Source organism: Xenopus laevis, chromosome 4L (genome assembly GCF_017654675.1).
Source record: "Xenopus laevis strain J_2021 chromosome 4L, Xenopus_laevis_v10.1, whole genome shotgun sequence".
Classification (NCBI taxonomy): domain Eukaryota; kingdom Metazoa; phylum Chordata; class Amphibia; order Anura; family Pipidae; genus Xenopus; species Xenopus laevis.
The window spans coordinates 28,425,938-28,447,429 of NC_054377.1; the positions used below are offsets into that span (position 1 = coordinate 28,425,938).

The 21,492-nt window shown below is 38.5% G+C and overlaps 1 protein-coding gene across 3 annotated transcripts in view; it reads right to left on the reverse strand.

The window, feature by feature from the left end:
• The window catches only part of lrp5.L (LDL receptor related protein 5 L homeolog), a 117,252-nt gene that overhangs the window by 77,342 nt on the left and 18,418 nt on the right, over positions 1 to 21,492 (reverse strand). For 2 of the 3 annotated variants that reach the window (XM_041589121.1, XM_041589122.1), the window contains exons 2-4: positions 6,427 to 6,820; positions 4,875 to 5,072; positions 997 to 1,193 (exon numbers count right to left, since the gene is read on the reverse strand). In XM_041589121.1, the coding sequence (XP_041445055.1) occupies positions 997 to 1,193; positions 4,875 to 5,072; positions 6,427 to 6,820 (789 nt within the window). 3 annotated transcript variants of the gene reach the window in all.

Consider the following 21,492-nt stretch of genomic DNA (forward strand, 5'->3'; position numbering starts at 1 on the left):
ATATGTACTTCGGGAGTGTGACACAGACTCCAGGGAATCTACAGCAGTACCATTTAATGACCAGGACACACTGGAGCCAGCAATCCTCCTTCTTTAGTTGATCAATAATGCAAGTAGTAGTTTATTTATCAACTTGGAAAGCTCCAGAAATAGACATTAAAAGGATTAAAAAAACATAACATAGAATAGTAGACAACAAAAAATGGTCTTGGAATGTCATCTTTAAATCTTTTCATTAACCTTCATTGTCTTCTCTGATTTATGGAAGATTATTTGCTAAATATTATAAAAGCTGACTGGAATTTAATTTTAATTTATTCAACCTATTATTTACAAGCCTCAACCAAATATGGTGTCTTCTGCATCACGATTATAAAAAAACCCAGTAGTTTAATAAATGCATTTCACAGTGTTCTATTATAGCGGTTTATATATTTAAAGTTTTAGATGTTAGTTCCACGACCTAACTTTTTTTTTTTCTCCCCGGCTGCAACCAATACGCCAATGTTGTCAGTCACTGACAAATTTCTTCTCCTCTCATAGGCTAATTGTAGCAAGAAACACCAATTTGCAATGAATTACTGGCTAATTCACCATTTATCTTTATATAAAATCTAAGAAAAAAATATATATTTGTGAAAAAGAATAACTAGAAACCACTGCAGTTTATGGAGGTTTTTTATGGTAACAACAGTTCTCCTTTACTTACCAGAACAATTCAGACTAATGTCATGGATGAATTATATTAAAATTATATTCTGAAACAGACATCTATGGATCCCTTGGGCACAAAGAAGGGAAAAAATCCCTTGGAGGGACTTGAGCAGGACAGTTCTGCTCAAGACAGTCAGTCATTCTGTTTAACTGCTGCATTGACTTTGTTCCACAATTAACAGATAGGGTCTGCTGTAAATGTATATAATTCTAGATAATAACGATGTACTCATAAGTTAACTGATAACGGTGATAATTAAAAGGATTGATACAAATACTTACACGATGGCTGCCTCTCTTTACTATACACTTGAATGTCCATAGGAGAGTAGAGGGAACTAAGAATTTCTCGCCTTTTCTCCCCTGTGCGTTTGTTGCAGGCATGAATTGATCTTGTCTGCCAGTCCGTCCAATACAAGGTTTCTCCTGTCAGCGTCAGAGCAAATGGATGTGTAAGGCTTCCTTCAACTACCTTTTGCCTACAGATTGCAAATAAAGACGAAAATGTTAAAGGCCAGTATGTACAATAACAGCAAATTAGGCCCCTGACAAGCAGCAAATGACAGGTCACAGTCCCAATAGAAATCTGTGTCCACACTTGAATTTCAAATTCCAATAATGCTACACACACTAAAATAAAAGATCAGATTTATTTATTCCGGCCACCGATGAGAGGTCAGGAGCCACAGAAAAGGCTTCACACAGGGAATGCGCCTGGGCAGATGGCCTGCAGATATACACGCAGCAGATTTCGAATACGTCCTGCGTTTCTTTGCCAAATTCTACCTCATGTGCCTGCACCTAGGCTGGCACAATTATTCTGAGTGCAGGCAGGACAGGAGGCTAATGCCAGAGTAGGGGCTGATTCTCAGTCTGCATATTTTCAGCGGGAATTTTTCAGTCCTGTGTGGCCTTAGTCTAAAACTCTCAGACTGCTGGGAATACAAGTATACCATGAGGCTAGGGCTAGACGGGGCAAAAACAGCATCTGAAATCCACAGGCTGATTTCAGCCTGTAACAAGACCAGTATCCTCTTCCTTCATTCGCACCCAGAACCCATGTGTTGGATCTGCCGCAAATACGCATAGTTAGGCGAATAAATGCTAAATCCCTAGCCTAAGCCTAAATCCTGTTTTTAATGTGCTTATCAGCTCTAATGTCTGTAAACATCTTGACTTGCATAAACAAAATACCACCGATTTGTTTAAGTTCAATGGCGTGTCAGGTAACTGTTGCTTCCAGGCAATTGCATTAAAAGCAAGCAAGTGGTGATTGCACTGTAGGGGGCAAAACACTTCAAATCACTCCCATGTGCCACTGCCCTAAGGTAAAGTCATATAAAGATTTTTTTTTTCCATTACCACTACTAGTAAAAGCATTCTATTTGCTGAGCATTGGTGCAGATCCCCTCATTATCACAATGGGAAGCACCATAAGAAAATGTTCACCTTGTATTGATGGTGCAATACATGGTGTCTAAAGTGGGGATAGGGTTAAAAAGACTAAATGACACAAGCGGTCACTGTGGATTCTTTGGTTATACTTCAATTTTCAGTTATTTACCAGAAATCATAAAACCAGTTTGTCTTTTTTAGGAATGCACCGAATCCAGAATTCGGTTCGGGATTCTGTCTTTTTTTTGCAGGATTTGGATTTGGCTTTAAAGGTGATCTAAAACCTAGAAATGAATATAAAATTTATATTTTTTATAATAAACATTGTTTATTATATAACAGCTGTAGGGAAGCTAAGCTTAGGGGGCGTTGAAAATCATCAAGCAGGCCTGCTTATTAAATTGTGATGCAAACTGCACCGCCATGTCTTTATGAATCTTTTGTTCTCCGTTAATTAGAAGGCAAGGCATAACAATGAATGATTATTTCAACCATGGATTTGAATACTGTCTAGAATTTTTTAAACACCAGAAGGTTCTTCCTATATAGAAGTGTGTTTTGACTGTGTTTACTGATAGCTAAGCAATGCTTTCAGAAATTACCAGAAAAAAAGGGTTCTGTGAAATTCCACACATTAGCAATCTAAACATTCCTATGAGGATCCCTGGGAAAAAGTCAGAACTTGGCTAATACAGAACAGTTTGCTTTTTTAACCATAAGAGCAAGGGTGTAATAGACTACATAAACAAGCACACACACATATATATATATTATACAGTACATATCAAACACAAGCCTTACATTTGCCATGAAATATAGTCTTTTAAAATGAGACATGAATAATCTGCAAATATATTATGCATAAATGGTGGTTATTGATGTTATCAATTATGAATGGTGCTTAGAGATATCACTTAAATCACAATTAATATGGACACTTGTGTATTATAATAAATATTGTAAATGCGGAGGATGCTTAGAACTCATCTTACAGTTGTTTAACCTGTCGATCTGGTTTATAATAAAGCTGTCTTGTGCAGAGTACTGTTTTCTGTTGGACTCAATACAGCAACCCTCAGCGCCGCAAGCCACTTTTGCCAGTGGCGTAACTAGATATTACTGGGCCCCACAGCAAATTATTTTTCAGGCCCCCAAAATGTTTAGAGGTTGACTTGTTTCTCCAATATTTATTGAAATTGTATATGAATTAGGGCCTCGTGGGGCCCCTATACCTCCTGGGCCCCCCTGCAGCCGCAGGGTCTGCTTCCTCTATAGTTACGCCCCTGACTTTTGCCACTTCCTGCCCCCGCATGGAACTTTTTCTTCCTGCGGCCGTGCTAGGGGCCAGCAAGGAGCAGGTCTGACTGGGCCAGGGCCAGCTGGGTTTTTTCCTCCGTGTCCTGCCAGCCCAGTCCAACCCTGTATGTAATTCTAAACCAATAAAGCAATATAATCTCATGGTATTATCTGCAATTGAAAGGGATTCTTATGTTATTTTTATGGTATCGTTTTTGTTACTTAATTACATTGTGTAAATTGTAAATAATTCATTCTGCCATTTAAAATTTTATTCTTGAACCAATAAATGTACTATATCCATACCTCCCAACTGGCCCCATTTTTAGAGGGACAGTCCCTCTTTTGACAGCTCAACCTGCAGTCCCTCATTTTTCTCTGCACTGAACTGCCAGAAAAAGAAACAAAGTTTCTAACTTAATTAGCTTTTGTCAGCGAGCACAGAATAGCTACAGCTGCAGATAAGATACTTTTGTTACAATTTCGAGATAAGCAAATAAGTAATTGTAACATTATAAGATAACGGTCCATTGGGTAAAGTTAGACTCACAGCTTAAAGGGCAATTCACCTTCATTAGCAAAACTAATAACTGAAAAAAAAAACACAGATATATGTTTGTTTCGTAACCTGCCAAATTTAGGAAAATGAAAATGTAATTAGGGGGTATGGCCACAAAAATGGGCATGGTCTAAAAAAAATTCTGCGCTACGCACGCCATCTTTTTTGTCCCTCTTTTTATTTCCAAAATGTTGGGAGGTATGCGGATATCAATTTCTTTTTTTTTAGTTCTCGTATTGTCCTATTTTAGTTCATTGTGTCTGATCCTGTGCTTTCAGAAAGAGACAATGGAAATGCTTTCAGCTACTGTTTTTACTACTCAAAGTAAGGAGCTGCAGTCGGGTTTGGGTTTTTCTATTGAGTGCTATTCTCATATCTGCATGAGAGCATTTTTGCAATGCAGGTGTCAGGGAGCTGTTACCAATTCAAGGGGGTTATTCAACTTGCAATGCAGCCAGTAAAGTGTGACTGAAGTTTATCAGAGGACAAGTCACAAGGCTGAGGGCACCTACAAAACTTACAACATGTCTAGCCCAATCACAGATTTCAGAATTAAATATAACAAAATCTGTTTGCTCTTTTGAAAAATGCATTTTAAGTCAAGGGCAGAATTGTGCTGAAGGAGCACTATTAACTGATGCATTTCGTATAAATCGTGTTTTTGGCTAAGTACTTTCAGGGATGGGGATGTAGGTCACGCTAGGAAAACCTAGAAATCTGCTGTTTGCTTAATTGATTGCTTAAATATAAGATTACACATAAGGTTGCAAAACTTTGTTCTCTTATAAAAGAAATAAGACCTTTTTGGAGGGCTATGGCCACATAGGGATCAATAACAAATATAAAATAGGAAACAACAATTTGTGAAAAATTTCATAAAAGACACAGCAATAAATAATGAATAAATTACCTAAATGAGCCATCCAAATTAGCTTTGTGAATAAAACTAAGCTTTGCATCTGCCCAGTAAAGCTTTTGCTCGTCTAAATCAATTGTCAGTCCATTGGGCCAATAAATATCGGTGTCAACTATGACTTTGCGTGTGCTGCCATCCATTCCAGCTCTTTCTATCCGGGGGGTTTCACCCCAATCTGTCCAGTACATGTATCTGTAAAAAATAAAGCAGAAAGGGGTGAATTACAAGTCACCAATACCGGTTGGAATTTAGACGAGATAGGCATTTCATAGCACAATGTTCTAGTAATGTATTTTCTCGACCAGCACCCAACCCGAGCCCGCCACACCTGCCTCCTCCCCACGATTCATAGGCCATCAACGACCCACCCTATCAATGACATCACAATAGGGGTGGGTGAGCACGCGTCTATAAAACCAGAAGCAAGAAGCCAGCAGTGTAATGTTGTGGGCGAGGAGAGCAGGCAAAAGAGCTCGACCCAAACCTGCCAATGGAGTGCTAAGGTTGGCTCGAACCCACGGATCCCGCAGGTATCGGGCCGGCCTGCAAATCACTAGTGTTCATATGGCAAACCAGAGAAATTTAAAATACAGTGGCATCTAAAGAAAGACCTGGACTTGTGGAAAGGTTACCAATATTGGGGACAGGGGGACAATGGGCAACACAACAGGTAGGTCGCAGGTGTCCCCTACTTAAAATTTTTTGAGGGGGAATGTAATAAAGTCGCAAATAGAAAAACAATTTGCATTTCGCAATGTAATAATCTTCCCGCAAACAAAACAAATTTTAAAAGAAGAGCTTGAAGGTGTTGTAATCTTTTGGAAAAACATAACATTTTCAGTAAGAAGTTTTATTTCACTGCGCATTGGTGCAAACTATAAAATTTGTAAACTTCCTTCCACAGTAGGAAGAGGTCACTAAACAGTTTCCGGGTTAGCAAAAGCAATATTAAATTTCGAGCAAAGGCATAAGCCATTGCAAATAGTGTTTCCATTATCGACTTTTATTACTTTTTTTTTTCTTCTTTTCTCTCTCTCTCTCTCTTATTTGCTATTTGCTGTGTAACCTGAGCCCTTTTTCCTTTGAATTGCGGCCTCCATTGATACACAGCATCTTATTTATTTAAACAATAGTAGTGTTTCTAAAGCAAGCACAGCAGTTTTACCAGTGCAGGGCAACACTTCATTATATTTGTATTACTTTAAAACACTTATTTTTTAATGTTCCTTTAAACTGATCACTGATCTAAGTATTTTAAGTACCCAGGTATGTGTAGGGGTCTAGGCAATGACTAGACAGCAAACTAAAATAATTCAAATGAAAATAGAAAATAAATTCACAGATGTCCACACATTACCAACAGAATATACATACTGCACTTGTCCTGGCATATCTGTCAATTTATGTGCAACATCAAATGCGCCATAATGCTATAGTGGTGGAATAGCTGTGATCTCTTATGATAAATACAAAGAACAAAAGCATTTTAGTGAAGAAGATTTTAGATAAACTCAAAATGAAATATAGAAATTAAACCAAAATGTACCCATGAGCAGGATCGAGAGCGATCGCCCTCGGCTGATCCAGATCTTGCCAGAAGAGGACTTTTCTGTATGTTCCATTGAGGTTTGCAACTTCTATCCGGTTGGTTTCGGAGTCTGTCCAATAAAGTTTCTTGCCAACCCAGTCAACAGCGAGGCCATCAGGGGAGACCAAGCCCGGGATTACTACAGTTTGTGAGTTAGAACTCTGGTTAAACAATGTTTGTTTAATGGACTCTTCGCTTACATCCGTCCAATAAATAACACCTTGTGAATAGAGAAAGTCAACAGCAGCTGCATCTTCCAAGCTGCTCACCACAACAACAGACTCTAGTTTTGCTGCACCAGCATCAACCAATCGGACATCCCTTCGGTTGGCAAAAAGCAATAAAGGAGACCCTGCAGAAAAAAAATACATTTAGAACAATCTGTTTTTCCCCAATAAGAAATTAATGCTTTTAACCCTTTTCTATAGTGTGGACATTGTAGGTCTCACAGTGGGAGAAGACAGGCTTATTGAGTCTCATGCTTCACCTATAAATTTAGGGGGTTATTTATCAAAGGTTTTATGTAAGAGTTTTTTTTATACCTAGAATGAACTCACAACTCGAATGGTATCTTATTTAAGAATGTGTGCCGCTATCTTTGTTCCATTGCCTAATCCTGAGGTTGCCGTATCCTCTACTACTGAGCACCAGGCTGTTATCTCTAGGGGTTGCCATGGGTGTGCGTCTGCTCTACCCCCTTCTAGTCCTGGACAGGTTTTAGATGGTGTATTTTTGGATTCAAGCTATTTCCAGGGTCGGGGTATAATAAATATTGATAAAAAACTACTTGAAAACTTGAATTTTGTGGAAAACACAACACAAACCTTAATAAATAACCCACTTAACTCATGCATATGGATTTTGAAAGCACAAAAATAATGCAGCAGCTTGAATAGCATATTTTTCACCCTTGTGTGGTGTCACCACACATATTGCAACTCTACTTCAGTGATGTTACCAGCCATATCCGCTGTCCTCTTTTTTTTCTGAGCCCAGTACATTGGACGGACATCAGCTGAAGGGTGAATTGTAGTGATGTTATTAGTCCATTTCATTTACATTAAACACGGGTGTTAATTACCCATTTAGCCATCATGTAGCCTATATGAACTAAACAGTGTTTTAAGCATGTGATGTTTGGGCATTTTAACCAAAGGCTAAAAAAATACCACAGCATTCATATAAGAATTTTTTCCTCATAAACGTGTGCATGATACTCCTCCGTCAACAATGATAACCTACTTTAGGAAGATCATCTGCGTAGTCTTTGTAATAGAAGAGACAGTGCCTCAAGCCATCAAACAAGTCAGAGGTGTTTTACATTTTATTAAGTTGTCAGGAAATGTCATGTTAATTGCAAGACCTTCCCTGCCTCACTTTAAGGGTCTGGCCACAAAGGCAGAATCGGGGAGATCCAGGCGAAAAATCTCCTTATCTTTGCGGCGACTAATCTCCCTGATCTGCCTTCTCCTGCCTTCCGCCGGTTAAAATGTAAATCGTCTGGGGGCAGGCACACGGAACGCTTCGATTTCTGAAGTCGCCTGAAGTTTCCTCACGAGTGCCCTTACCCTAAGGGTCTGGCAACACGTGCAGATTAGGGGAGATAAATCACCAGATGACAAACCTCTTCTTCACAGCAACTAATCTCCCCGATCTACCTTCCCCGGCTGAAATGTAAATCCCCTAGGGAAGACACACGGAACGCTTCGGTTTCTGATTTCGGGCGATTTTGGAAACAAAGCGCTCCGTGTGCCTGCCCCCAGGCGATTTACATTTTAGCCGGTGGAAGGCAGGGGAAGGCAGATCGGGGAGATAAATCGCCACGAAGAAGAGGAGATTTGTCGCCTGGCGACTAATCTCCCTGAATCTGCCCGTGTGACCAGACCCTAATAGCAGTGGCTCCTTTTTCACAGGTCATACAAAAATATAGAATATAATCATATACACCTGTTAATAAAAGCATACAAAAAAATGAAATTCACTTGCACCTACAGTAGTATTAAAGGACAAACTGCTCAACTTACTTCTACTTATTCTTCACATCAGTATAAATAAGCAGTAATCAATAAAATAATACAGTAATAAATCAGTGCAACCCAAATTTAAATGTACAATCTGTTGCTGTGACTTCTGCTAAAGCGGAGTCTGTATGTTCTTCCTGGGCTTGCTTGGGATTCCTCTGGGTGCTCTGGTTACCACCGCACTCCAAAACCATACAAGCAGGTTAAATGAATCAAAACCCAAAACTTCTATTCATAATGAAACGAAACATCATTCTACTCATATTTTCTATAATTAAAAATTATACTTATATTAAAGTTATTTGTATATTTTTAGGGGGTGACCAAATATTTTTGCCTGAAACAGATTTGTAAAATTTGTGTTTTGTAAGTGGTGTGCACTTTGTTTAAACAGTGGAATTTTTGCTGTGCATTTTGTTTCACTAAAAAAGGCTTCTTAGTTTCTGTGCCTGATAAAAATGGCAGAAGAAAATGCCAACAACATTATTAGAATCTCCTATGGACTGCATTTGTCTCAATTTCAGAAAAATGTCACAATGTTGCAAATTTTTCAATGAAGATAAATGGGGCAGTTTCACACATCAGTACATTTTTTTAGTTATTATGTATTAAAGGGTACGGTTCACAGAAAATGTGTTTCCCACCAGCAGAGCCTGCACACTTGATGACGGAAACAAGTTTTTTTTCCTGAAATAGGCCTTAGCTGTGTGTGTAGATGGCCATGCTGGGCCAAACGCGTGTGCATAATTAGAGAGTAATTTTTTTTAAAAAAAATTTTAAACCCGCAGCACGAACCACGCCAGAAAAAACGCATGTGTGTCAGGGCTTAAGACTGTTGATACAATGTAAGACAAGGCAGACTTTCTGTAAGGCAAATTTTTATTTTGGGGTTGGCTTGCCCTTTAAGTCATAAACTTGAGAATATTTAAGATACATTTATCAAAATGCGAGTTTAGAGCTTAATAAATAAAAACTCACCCATGTTCTATTCATTCCTGAGGGATTTTAGAATTGTATTCATCAAATGATGAAAGTCAGAACTCGCCATTTGATAAAAACGGTTCTAAAAACCCTAAAGGAATCAATAGAACATGGGTGAGTTTTTATTTAAGTTCTAAACTCACAGTTTGATAAACTGCCCCTTATGGGGGTTATTTTCTAAAATTTTAATTTATCTTATATTTTATTAAAAAGCAAACCACAACCAAACTCTCATGCCTGAATTTGGCTTATTTATTAATAAAAAATCAAAATTTAATCAATAAAATCGAGCGTAAACCCGAAAAAGTGTCAGATTTTTTTATGTCTAAACCTAGTAAAGACCGCGAAAACTTCAAAAATCGAGATAGGTGCATCTCCCATTGACTTATACAGGATCTCGACAGGTCTGAGATGGCGGATTTACGGATTCAGGCCTTTTTGCAGTATTTCTTTAGTATACTGAATCTCGAAAAATTTTAGGTTTTTTTCCTCTAAAAATCAGTTCTCTAGTGAAAAAAACCTAAAATTTTCAAGGTTTTAACATTCAGGTTTTAATAAATAACCCCCTGTGAAAAGCTGATTTCAAAGTAAACTGCCCCTTATACTCAAACTTGTCAGAAAAAGACTAAAATCTACTGCACCATCCTCAGTCACCAGGCCAGCAGGACCCCTTGTTTCAGGTTCCCCTTTGATCTATGCTGCAATATATTTTTGTCTGGCAAAATATAACATAGCAAGATCAAAGAGACTAGTGTTGAAAGGGTTAAAGGTAAAACAATCTAGGGTCATTCCAGATCCCTTCAATTTCTGTAGTTCTGTAATTGTCTGTAATGCAAACTTTTCAATGGACATGTCTGTTAGTTACCGATTTTTGGCTCAGGTGTCCTGATCATTCTCATACTTTTTTTTCCATGAAAACAACTGTTGTTGGATGGTACAAAGTGTGATATCAAAAGCAGGTTTGCTCTATACTTCCTAATTGGAGTACTAGACAACATTTTGCCCAGGAAAACATAGACGATACAAAAGCTGGACAAAAAGGAGGAATCACATGGTTTATCAGATGCAGCAGTTGTCCAGCAGAACGTTTCACCCACCGCCAGCAAAATCCCTTACAATATGTAGCGGCATTAACACAACAATAGCCTAAGCGTAATTGGTGAGAATACAGATTGAAAAGCCAATAACCATCCTTTGATCAGAAGCCATTGGCAGAGCCTTCTTGATCCACAATGCCAAGAAAACAAAGGCTGATCAAAGCAAACAGTCACACACCAGGAAGGTAGTTGCAAAATGTTTCTTACTAAGCAGTCCAAACATCTGGATCCATCATGCATGAGAGCATGTCATAGTTTCTTTACATTCCTTGTAGCAACAATCCACTCCTGTATAGGTCTACCTTAGCAAACATACCGCATCATTAATCTATACTTGCACGAGAAAATTCTTAACACACTTTCAAAACAATGATCTCTGTTACCCGAAGATTAAATGGGATCACAAGGAAAGGTTTCAAGGAGTCGAAGGGATACAGGGAATGTTTGGCATACTTCATTTATTGTTCAGCAGCTTCCTGTGAGATCAGGTGGCTTTTTATATTGCCATTCACCTTGCCATGAACATCACACAAAGACGTTAACAGCACATTGCACTTGAATGCTTGCCTGTTATTCTGCTGGGGTATATGATATTCTTCAAAGCCACAGAACAGGGCTGTCCCAGCTAACACCACTCCTTCCCAAAGCAGTCGCTTATGAGCAACACTGTTCAAGATGAGCATATATACATATTTTTCATGTATTTCCAGGACTATTGCTAAAATACAAACGACAACCAGCAGCCTTTGACAACTCTGGAAGCATTAAATCATTTTCTTTATCCCGATCAGCTTTGAGTAGTGACATAAACAATAATAAACATAGTTTCAAGCTGAATTCTGCGCATATTTGTGCATTTTAATTAAAAAGAAAGTATGCAAAGTCACATTCTTTCCAGGATCTATAATTCCATGTAACTATAACTACCTAGCAGGTAGAGACCAACAAAACATGAATATAGATTAACGGAGTTCATTTGTTGCTCAAACTCCTAACAGTAAATCAGGGGTGCTACCTGGCCATTATTTATTTTCAATGATTTTTATTTATTTTTTCAACATGTATAGGATAGACATCAAACGATGACAGTAGCTTTGTAAGTATCTGATGTACAAAGGAAAAGAAAGGAAAGAGAAAGTATGGCCTGTTTCTAACCAAATTGTGGGGCCAAAAGAAGAGAATAGTATAACAAAAACAAAGGGTTCAATCAACAAATCACAGAGTAGTAGCAATATAAATCTATACGAGTTTAATCTGACGATTCTGAAGTGGTCCCTTTAATAAGGCTAAAAAGGTTATGTTATTGGCTAGCGGATGTGAAAAGACTCAGCTTTCAAAGAGAATTAAAACAAACCAAAAAGAAATAAATAAATGGAAATGGTGAAATCATTAGCACAGTTAACTCTATATGGTGTGTCAGCCTTTGTACCTGAACTGGATCTATAGCAAAAGTGTAGAGAGGGGTTTCTGCGGTTGGGAAAGTGTATAAACAATAAACACCAAGGGTCCTGGATTTTCCTGCAATTCTCGTGAATGTCCATAAGTTTACTGGAAAAATTTACGTTAGTCATGCCTGGTCACTATATGACTAACCTAGTTGCTATATTACCAGCTGTGGAGAGTCTTCCTAATTTAATGGCAATGTACGTTGTAATTCCGCATCCTTCTCTGAACTATTCCAACTTCTGCCTCAGATTCCTCCACTTCCACCCCACCACGGTTTTGCCAAAAATGGTGGCAACTCTAGCCTGTACCCACTCTTCAAGAAGGAACAGTTCAGTGTACAAATAAAAACTCTGTAAATAGACAGGCTATGCAAAATAAAAAATAAATAGTTAGTTAGGCAAAAATTTAATGTATAAAGGCTGGAGTGAATGGATGTCTAACATAATAGTCAGAACACTACTTCCTGCTTTTCAGCTCTCTAACTCTGAGTTAGTCAGGGACTTTAAGGGGGGGCCACATAGGACATAACTGTTCAGTGAGTTTGCAATTGATGCTTTCATACCTCCCAACACTTTGGAAATAAAAAGAGGGACAGAAAGATTTGCCACTCCGAGTACAGCGAAATTTTATTTTAACATGCCCATTTTTGTGACCCACTAATTACCGTGTTCATTTTACAAGGTTATGAAAGTTTGAACTTATTTCTGTGGTTTTTACAGTTTTGCCCTTTAAGCTGCAAGTCACAGTTTCCCAAGAGACTTGCTTATCTTAAATTGCTGTTTGTTTGCATATCTTAAATTGTAAAAAGGTATCTAATTGCACCTGCCATGTATTCCGTCTCTCTGTCAAAAGTCAATTATGTTGAAACATTGTATCTTTTATTGGCTGCTCTGTGCAGGAGATCAAAGAGAAAGTCGGGACATTTCAGGAACAAACCCAGGACTGCGGATGAACTGTTAATATCGGGATTGCCCAGTGAAAAACGGGGGACAGTTGGGGAGGTATGTGCTTATGTTAACAGTTATGATCCATGTACTTCCCCCCCCCCCCAGTCACTGATTGGTTACTGCCTGGTAATCAGTGGAAACCAAGAGAGCTGAAAAGCAGGAAGTAGTGTTCTGGCTGTTATGTTACACATCGAGTCACTCCAGCCTTTATACATTACATTTTTGGCTAACTAAATAAGAAACATTTTTTATTATTTTTATTATTATTTTGCACAGCCAATTTACCCAGTTTTTATTTTTACACTGAACAATTCCTTTAACATTCAGCTCCCCACTTGCCCCTGACCACTTTACAGCCCCCACAGCACACAGATAAATGTAACGAGTACATTTGGCAACCCTAATTTGTCCTCACTATCCTTAACACTTAGCAACCCACCTGCCCCTTCCGCCCTGTAGCTAGCAATGCATACAGAACCACTGGTTTTAATAGCAGTGAATACCATTTGTTTTAAAAGGCTTTCACGATCAGGCTTTTCAGCTCCAGCCTCACCCTAACTTCTCTTGTTCTACTACATAGCTGAGAACATTCTGTTTTGACAGCCGGAGTGGTCATGGAGGTGCACAGCTTCTGGGGCAAATTAGTACAGACCCAACGTTATAAGAGGACCATTTTAGCCAAAATAATCACTGTGCTTTGTGGTTATTGTATATTGAAACTATTAAAGACATTACTGGGGATAAAAGTATATCTGAGCAGCTAAGAAGCAGTGCTTTTCCAGCCATATGTACAGGGACTGTGTATAAAGAGACTGTCTGTAGTTTCAGAGACTGCCGTAAATTGTGAGTGGCTGGTTAAGAGGGTCCAGTCTAGTTTCCCCATTTATGGGATTTATGAGCAGTACAGTCCTGTGTCTGCCTACTTTACAGTAAGCCCTAGTACATTTTAATGCAACGCATGGATTTACCAGACTCACTAAGATACTTTAGCAAAAATAAATACGTCAGGCCAGGCAAGCCACCTTACTGTATGTGATATATACAAAAGAAATGGTTTACAGTGGAGTGAAAGGAAGAAGACGCGAGTAGTACACTGCTACCTAAACATAGTAACTTTATAACTGAATCTAAAAAAACTATACCCTTAGTTTTATGGTACATTGTGTATAATGTAGTGTTTCCTTGCTATGGATTGGGCCATTTATTAACTATTAACGTACAGCCTGTTCTGCTGGCCACTCCTACAATGACACTTTGGGCCACACTTTTTTACAAATTGTTTTAGGCAGCTTTCACGATGTGCTCCCTATTCTAGTGCAATTACCTAGCAGAAGGGGGTCTGGGGGCGCATAGCTAGCACAGAGAGGTGGGGAACCTTCATCTGAGACAAGGTTTTCATGGCACAGGGGTAAGTAAGAGAAACCAAGGGCTTTGGAAGGAGATAGGCAGTGTCGGACTGGCCCATCAGGATACCAGGAAAACTCCCTGTGGGCCCCTTGCTTCTAATCATTTGGCCTATTTCATAGTCATTCCCTATTTCTTTATGGGTCTTAATAATGATAAAAATTGAGTATAGTATGTAGAGATTAAAGACTACTAGGAGAATAAAGAGGTTGAGTGAGGAGAGGAGGAATAATAGTTTGGAAAGTGGGCCCTCAGCCTAAGGTTTTATGTGGGCCCCTGGCATCCCAGTCCAACACTGGTGATAGGGAAGCTTATGTTCAAGGGTTGGCCAGTTACTTGTTTACAGAAGCTATGAAAAAAACTTTCATTTATAAAGAATAATAAAGTCATCCCTAAATATTATCATTATACCAACACATTAACATTTATTGAACAACAATTGGGGTTATCACTGAAAAATATTATATATACGTAAACACCATTATGCATGTCAAAGCCATAAAAATATCAAGACATTTTTATCAGAAATAATTCTCAGCATTAACCCTACGAGTTTTATACATTTCTTAATAAGCAGAGTTTAACTAGAGTTACTGAGCTTTGTATATTTTACAGCTCATCAGAACCAGGGTCAGACTGGGCTGGTGGGATACTGGGGGGGGGGGAGAAACGGTGGGTTCTGGCTTTCATGGGCCCTGCAGACCCAGACCAATTCTGCCCTTCCCTGTCTGTCACCTGCTGTCCTGCCTACCCTGATGCAGATGCGATCCAGCCCTACCCCATTATGCAAAAGTAAGAATAAGGACTGTGTGCGCGTGGGAGGAGGAGCTGGCGGTGGGTGATCGGGCAGGGGCCCTAGATGGGGTGTGCAAGGGCCCCTGCGGTAGCTTCAATTTTAATTTGCCCAGTTAGCTCATGAAAGAACAAAAAACATACATTTTCTTGATTAAGACAACAGGGGAAAAAAATATGTTTAGCACAACCCTCTTTATTGTATTCATGTTTAACATTGCTGCAGCAAACGAACAGAAACTGCACATAAAGCTATATAGTTAAGTGAAGCTTATATATTACAACACACAACTGTATATGGACTTTATTTCAAAACGGAGCTTCACTTTCCTTCACTACATTCCTGCTTGTAGATGAAAAATGCGACTGCCCTCTAAATTAGCATACGATTTACATTTGAAGCTATCGATCCATTTTTAATTCATTCTGCAAGTCAAAAAATAATTCATAAAGCAAGCATAAGGAATCAGTCTTTCTGTGGCAGTCTTTCCTCGCCCCTTTCTCTCAGCTGCATATCTGAATGTAGTAATGTCCAGCTTCTTGGATTACGGAGAAAGATTATGAAAGAGACAGAATTACCACATTAAGATACAAAATTGGGGCCCAGCTGTTATTTTTTAAGTGTTTCAAATGAAAGACTTACTTGAGTAAATATTTTAGAGTCCATGGTAGGTCCCAAGCCTATAACTGCTGAATGCTTAATATCTCATAACTCAGGGGCCACTCAGCATATCGGTTTCAATGCTGTACAAATATAGTAGCTATTTATCTGGTTCACCATGTGGTTCGTTATAAAAGAAAAGGAATAATAACATTTTGCTACAGGAATTACAGTATACTGTATTTCAATGTTTTTGAATACTCTAGACAGAGCTGACCATACAGAGAAGCCTGTGGGCAATACGAGACCCTAAAAGATTTTTTCTATTGACCCCAGCCAGAGTAAGTACTCCACTGACTTCCTTGTATAAAAGAATCAATTTATTTTGAGATTCTAGCCTATAATAGCTGACGAGATTGGATTCTCCCCCCCCCCAAATCCAGTGGACCAGTTCAGGTGGTAAAGTGTCAGTTATCGAGAATTATTGTCCTATCACCAAGTGATAACCTTATCAAATTATAACCCTTTCAACCACTTCTTAATCTATCACCACCATCTAATAACATTTGGAATGGCGCAAGGGTAATGTCCTTAAAAGGATACCGTCATGGGAAAAAAATTTTTTTTCAAAATTAATCAGTTAATAGTGCTGCTCCAACAGAATTCTGCACTGAAATCCATTTCTCAAAAGAGCAAAACAGATTTTGTTACATTCAATTTTGAAATCTGACATGGGGCTAGACATATTGTGAATTTCCCAGCTGCCCCAAGTCATGTGACTTGTGCTCTGATAAACTTCAGTCACTCTTTACTGCAAGTTAAGCTGGCCATAGACGCAAAGATCTGATCGTACGAATCCTCGATTTTCGAACCGTGTGTGGAGAGTCCTGACATTTTTCGTCCGGTGGAGATCGGTCGTTTGGTCGATCGGACAGGTTAGAAAATTTCTGTCGGCTGCCGATAATATCTCTGCGTGTATTGCCGATCGTATGATTTTCAGTGGGAGACTGTCAATAGCTTTGGTTGGACATAGATATCGTACGATTGCTGTCAGGGGCAGAACATTGCTGATCTGTTCTTTAACTAATCTGACTGGTAAGACTTTGATCTGAATGGTTAGTGGCGGGTCGGGAGATGGGAAAGTACGATCGGATCTTTGCATCTATGGCCAGCTTTAGAGTGATATCACCCCCTCCCTTTTCCCCCACAGCAGCCAAACAAAATAACAATGGGAAGGTAACCAGATAACAGCTCCCTAAAACGAGATAACAGCTGCCTGGTAGAACAACACTCAATAGTAAAAACCCATGTAACACATTCAGTTACATTGAGAAGGAAAAACAGCAGCCTGCCAGAAAGAATTTCTCTGCAGGCACAAGTCACATGACTGGGGGCAGCTAGGAAATTGACAAAATGTCAGATTTCAAAATAAAATTGAATATAAAAAAATCTGTTTGCTCTTTTGAGAAATGGATTTCAGTGCATAATTCTGCTGGAGTAGCACTATTAACTGATGTGTTTTGAAAAAAACATGTTTTCCAATGACAGGATCCCTTTAAAAACAATTAAAAACTCTTAGCTTTTGCAAACCCGGAAACTGCTTAGCGACCACTTCCGCTACAATTCTATAGTTTGCGCCAATGCGCAGCCAATGAAATAAAACTTCTTACTGAAAAAGTCGTTATGTTTGCTCCAAAAGATTACGACACCTTTGAGCACTTCTTAAGAGTGCGCAATTAAAATTCGCAATGTAATAACAGTTTAAGGAACAATACTATATTGCAAGATGTGGATTTTTATTCTTATTGGTGCAAATTGTTTTGCTCTTTGCGACTTTATTACATTCCCCAATTAGAGTGGTCCGCTGGTGAACTGAATCTGAAAACACAAACTGAATCAAAGTGTTGAAAATCCCCTTTAATACACATGTATAAAAAGGTGTTGTGTTTTATTCCTTGAAACAGGAATTTATTTGCCATTATTTCACCCTTCAGTTAACTTTTAGTATGTTATAGAATGGCAAATTCTTAGTAACTTTTCAACTGGCCTTCATTTTTTATTTTATTATAGTTTTTGAATTATTTGCCATCTTCTTCTGACTCTCTCCAGGTTTCAGATGAGGGTCACTGATCCATCTTAAAAAAAATTCTCTGTAGGCTACACATTTATTATTAGTTACTTTTGATTATTGATCTTTCTATTTAGGCCCTCTCCTATTCATATTCCAGTCTCTCATTGAAATCAATGGATGGTTGTTAGGGTAATTTGGACCCCAGCAACCAGATTGATGAAGTTGCAAACTGGAGATAAAGGTGAACAACCCCTTTAACTTGTGTGTTTTCTTTTAAACAAGAAATATATTGTTGAAACTTAAATATTTTAAAATACAATAAAATATAATGATGATGCAGAGAGTGATATTCTGAGACCATTTGTAATTGGGTCTTATTTTTTTAGTTACATTTTTATTTAGCAGCACTCCAGTTTGCAATTTCAGCAATCTGGTTACTAGGGTCCAAAGTACCCTAGCAACCATGTATTGATTTCAATAAGAGACTGAACTATAAATAGGGACCTGAATAGAAAGCGAAGTAATGAAAAGTAGCAATAACAATACATTTGTAGCCTAAGGGTGGTGACACAGGCTAAGATTCTGGGGAGATTAGTTGCCCAGCGACAAATCACCTCTTCTTCGGGCGACTAATCTCCTCTAAATGCCTTACAAGGAAACTTTGGGTGACTTCGGAAAACGAAGCACGTCAAGTGCCATCTCGCCGGTGATTTACATTCTAGCCGGCAGAAAGGCATTTATTGCAGATTAGTCGCCCTAGGAAGGGCTGATTTGATGCTGGGCGACAATTCTCCCCAGAAACTTAGCGTATGTCACCACCCTTAAAGAGCATTTGTTTTTTAAATGGGGTCAGTGACCCCCATTTGAATGTTGAAAAGAAGCCAGAAGAAGAAGGCAAATAATTCAAAAACTATAAAAAAAAAAGGAATAATGAAAGCCAATCTGAAAAGTTGCTTAGAATTGACCAGTCTATAACTAAAAGTTATAGAACCACTCCTTTCAACATAGTTTTATTTCTTACTAAGCAACATATTATCCACTGAAAGGTCTACTTTTTATATGAAAAGGCATGTAGTAAAGTCACAGTTTTAACATTCTTCCTCACATACTCCTTTCAACTATAAAAGGGAACGATCATAACAATAAGTTTGCTTCTTTATGAATGGAAGTTCAAAATAATAGAACGGAAGCTGAGTGCACAACGATCCTTACTGCTGTTTAAGCACCTCAATGGTGACAAGTACCAATAAGCCTGTGATGAAATTCATGCAAGGACACTAGGCAACAAACGCAATCACTGCCACTCTCAGAATGCCATTAGATCCGGGGTTCCCATAGCAGTTTGCACCAATAACTGAAACAGACTTGCAACTAGAGATGTGCCAAATCCACTATTTTGGTTTCGGCCGAACACCCGAATCCTTCAAGAAAAATTCGGCCGAATACCGAACCGAATCCTAATTTGCATATACAAATTAGGGGTGGGAAGGGGAAAGCATTTTTCCCTCCCCGGCCCTAATTTGCATATACAAATTAGGATTTCGGTTTGGCCAGGCAGAAGGATTCGGCCGAATCCTGCTGAAAAAGCCCGAATCAAATCGGTGCATCCCTACTTGCAACATTAATGGCACATTGGTGCCAGCAGAGACACTGTTCCCTTTTACAAAATTGTTAGCCTGCTGTTACGCTGTGGATACCATTGTATTGCTGGTAAAAAAAAAATCTAAATTATGATCTTTTATAGATACTGTATATGGTACTTTCCAAAATAAGTATTTTTGCAATGTGGATCGGTTTTTATAATAAGTTATAAGTTGCATCTTTCTTGCTCATCTGCAAAATTGATTTGGCAGAAAATAGAATCAATGCAATACAAATCAGCATTTTGTTAATATAATCCATACAATATAGTTGATCCTTATTGGAGGCTAAACAAGCCTATTGGGTTAATTTTATGTTTTCATTATTTTTTTGCAGACAATGTATGAAGATCCAAATTATGGAAAGATCTGTTATCCAGAAAACCCCAGGTCTGGAGCATTCTGGATAATAGGTCCCATACTTGTACCTTGTACTTGATCCAAACTAAGATAGAATTAATCCTTATTAGAAGCAAATCTAGACTATTGGGTTTATTTAATGTTTACATGATTTTCTAGAAGACTTAAGGTGTCAAGATCCTAATTACGAAAAGATCCATTATCCAGAAAACGCCAGGTCCCAAGCATTCTGGTTAACAGGTCCCATACTGTATCTGTACTTAAGTGAAGGTAAACTTCTCTTTTAGGAGAGCATCTGCTCTTCTCTCTGTTCCTTCTACTAGAAAAAAAGGGACAAAACAATATGTCGCGTGGGGTGTGTCAATTTATTTTGGCCACGCCCATTTTCTGCCCGTAACCTCTAATTACCATGTCCATTTTACAAAATTTGACAAGTTATGAAAGTTTGAACACATTTCTGGGAGTTTTAGTGCAATTTTCTATCTGTTAACAGTTTTGCTAAGGGAATTCCCTTTAAGCTGCTAGTTGCAGTTCTCCCAAAGGGACCTGCTTATCTAAAATCGTTACAATGGTTTCTTTGCTTATCTTAAATTGTTACAAAAGTATCCAAGTGCAGCTGCTGACTATTCTGAGCTCTCTGCCGAAAAGCTTCTTATTTTAATTAAGTTTTTGTCGGGTCAGTGCAGAAGATCAAAGAGAAAGCTGGGACATTTCAGTAAGAAACCCTGGGACTGTGGGTTAAGCTGTCAAAACAGAACTGTCCTGCAGAAAACGGGACAGTTGGGAGGTATGTTCTAAACAGAGTATCCCCTGCAGTGGTGCCTGGGACAAGTGCCTATCTTGCAGTACTGAACTGCTCAAATTCCAAACTAATCAGAATACCACTAACAGTATATTTCCTGCCACATTTCTGAGGCTATTATGCAATTAGTGAGTTTGTCTGTTTTTTTTTATGCAACATGATTTTATGATCAACTTAGAGTTTGGGGGGTAGGGGAGGTGTAAATGTTCACAGCTGCTGTTTTCCAGTGGTCTCTTTTCTTACCTATGGCTAGGATATGGAAAAATAAATACTGGATAAGAGTGTTTCGGCACACAGGCGTGCACATTTCACTGAATCATCTGCTCATTACTTTATCACTAATGAACATGTGAATTCCAGTTTGGAGCATATACTTGGAATATTACTGTAAAGATTAATTTAAATCCAAATAGGAATGTACAGTACATAGAAGTGGCCACAAAAAATGCTTATGTATCAAATGAAGGTTTGACTTGAAAACTTGCCCTCCTGCCCTGAAATGCCTGAAGGGTCATTTAGAACATTTATTCACTTCTTTATTCTTTTTTACAGTTTTTTTTATTTATTTATTTTTTTTATTTTGTTTTGCCACGCACCACACATTATATGCCCATCATCTTGCTGAATACAGGGTTACGATTGTTTCCCACAGTTCAGGGAACCGCCGTGTTTTCTTAGCTCCACTTCACAAACTGCATTTATTACACAATGAGAGGTTTATTCCTGTAACCAAAACATCGTTCAACTCTGATATTCTGAACAGATAACACCTGCTTGTGAGCAAGAGTGTGAGCTTTTACAAAATATGGGCGTACAGTACATTTTCAGGACCATGGTTGCACATCACCCTTACCGCTATCCC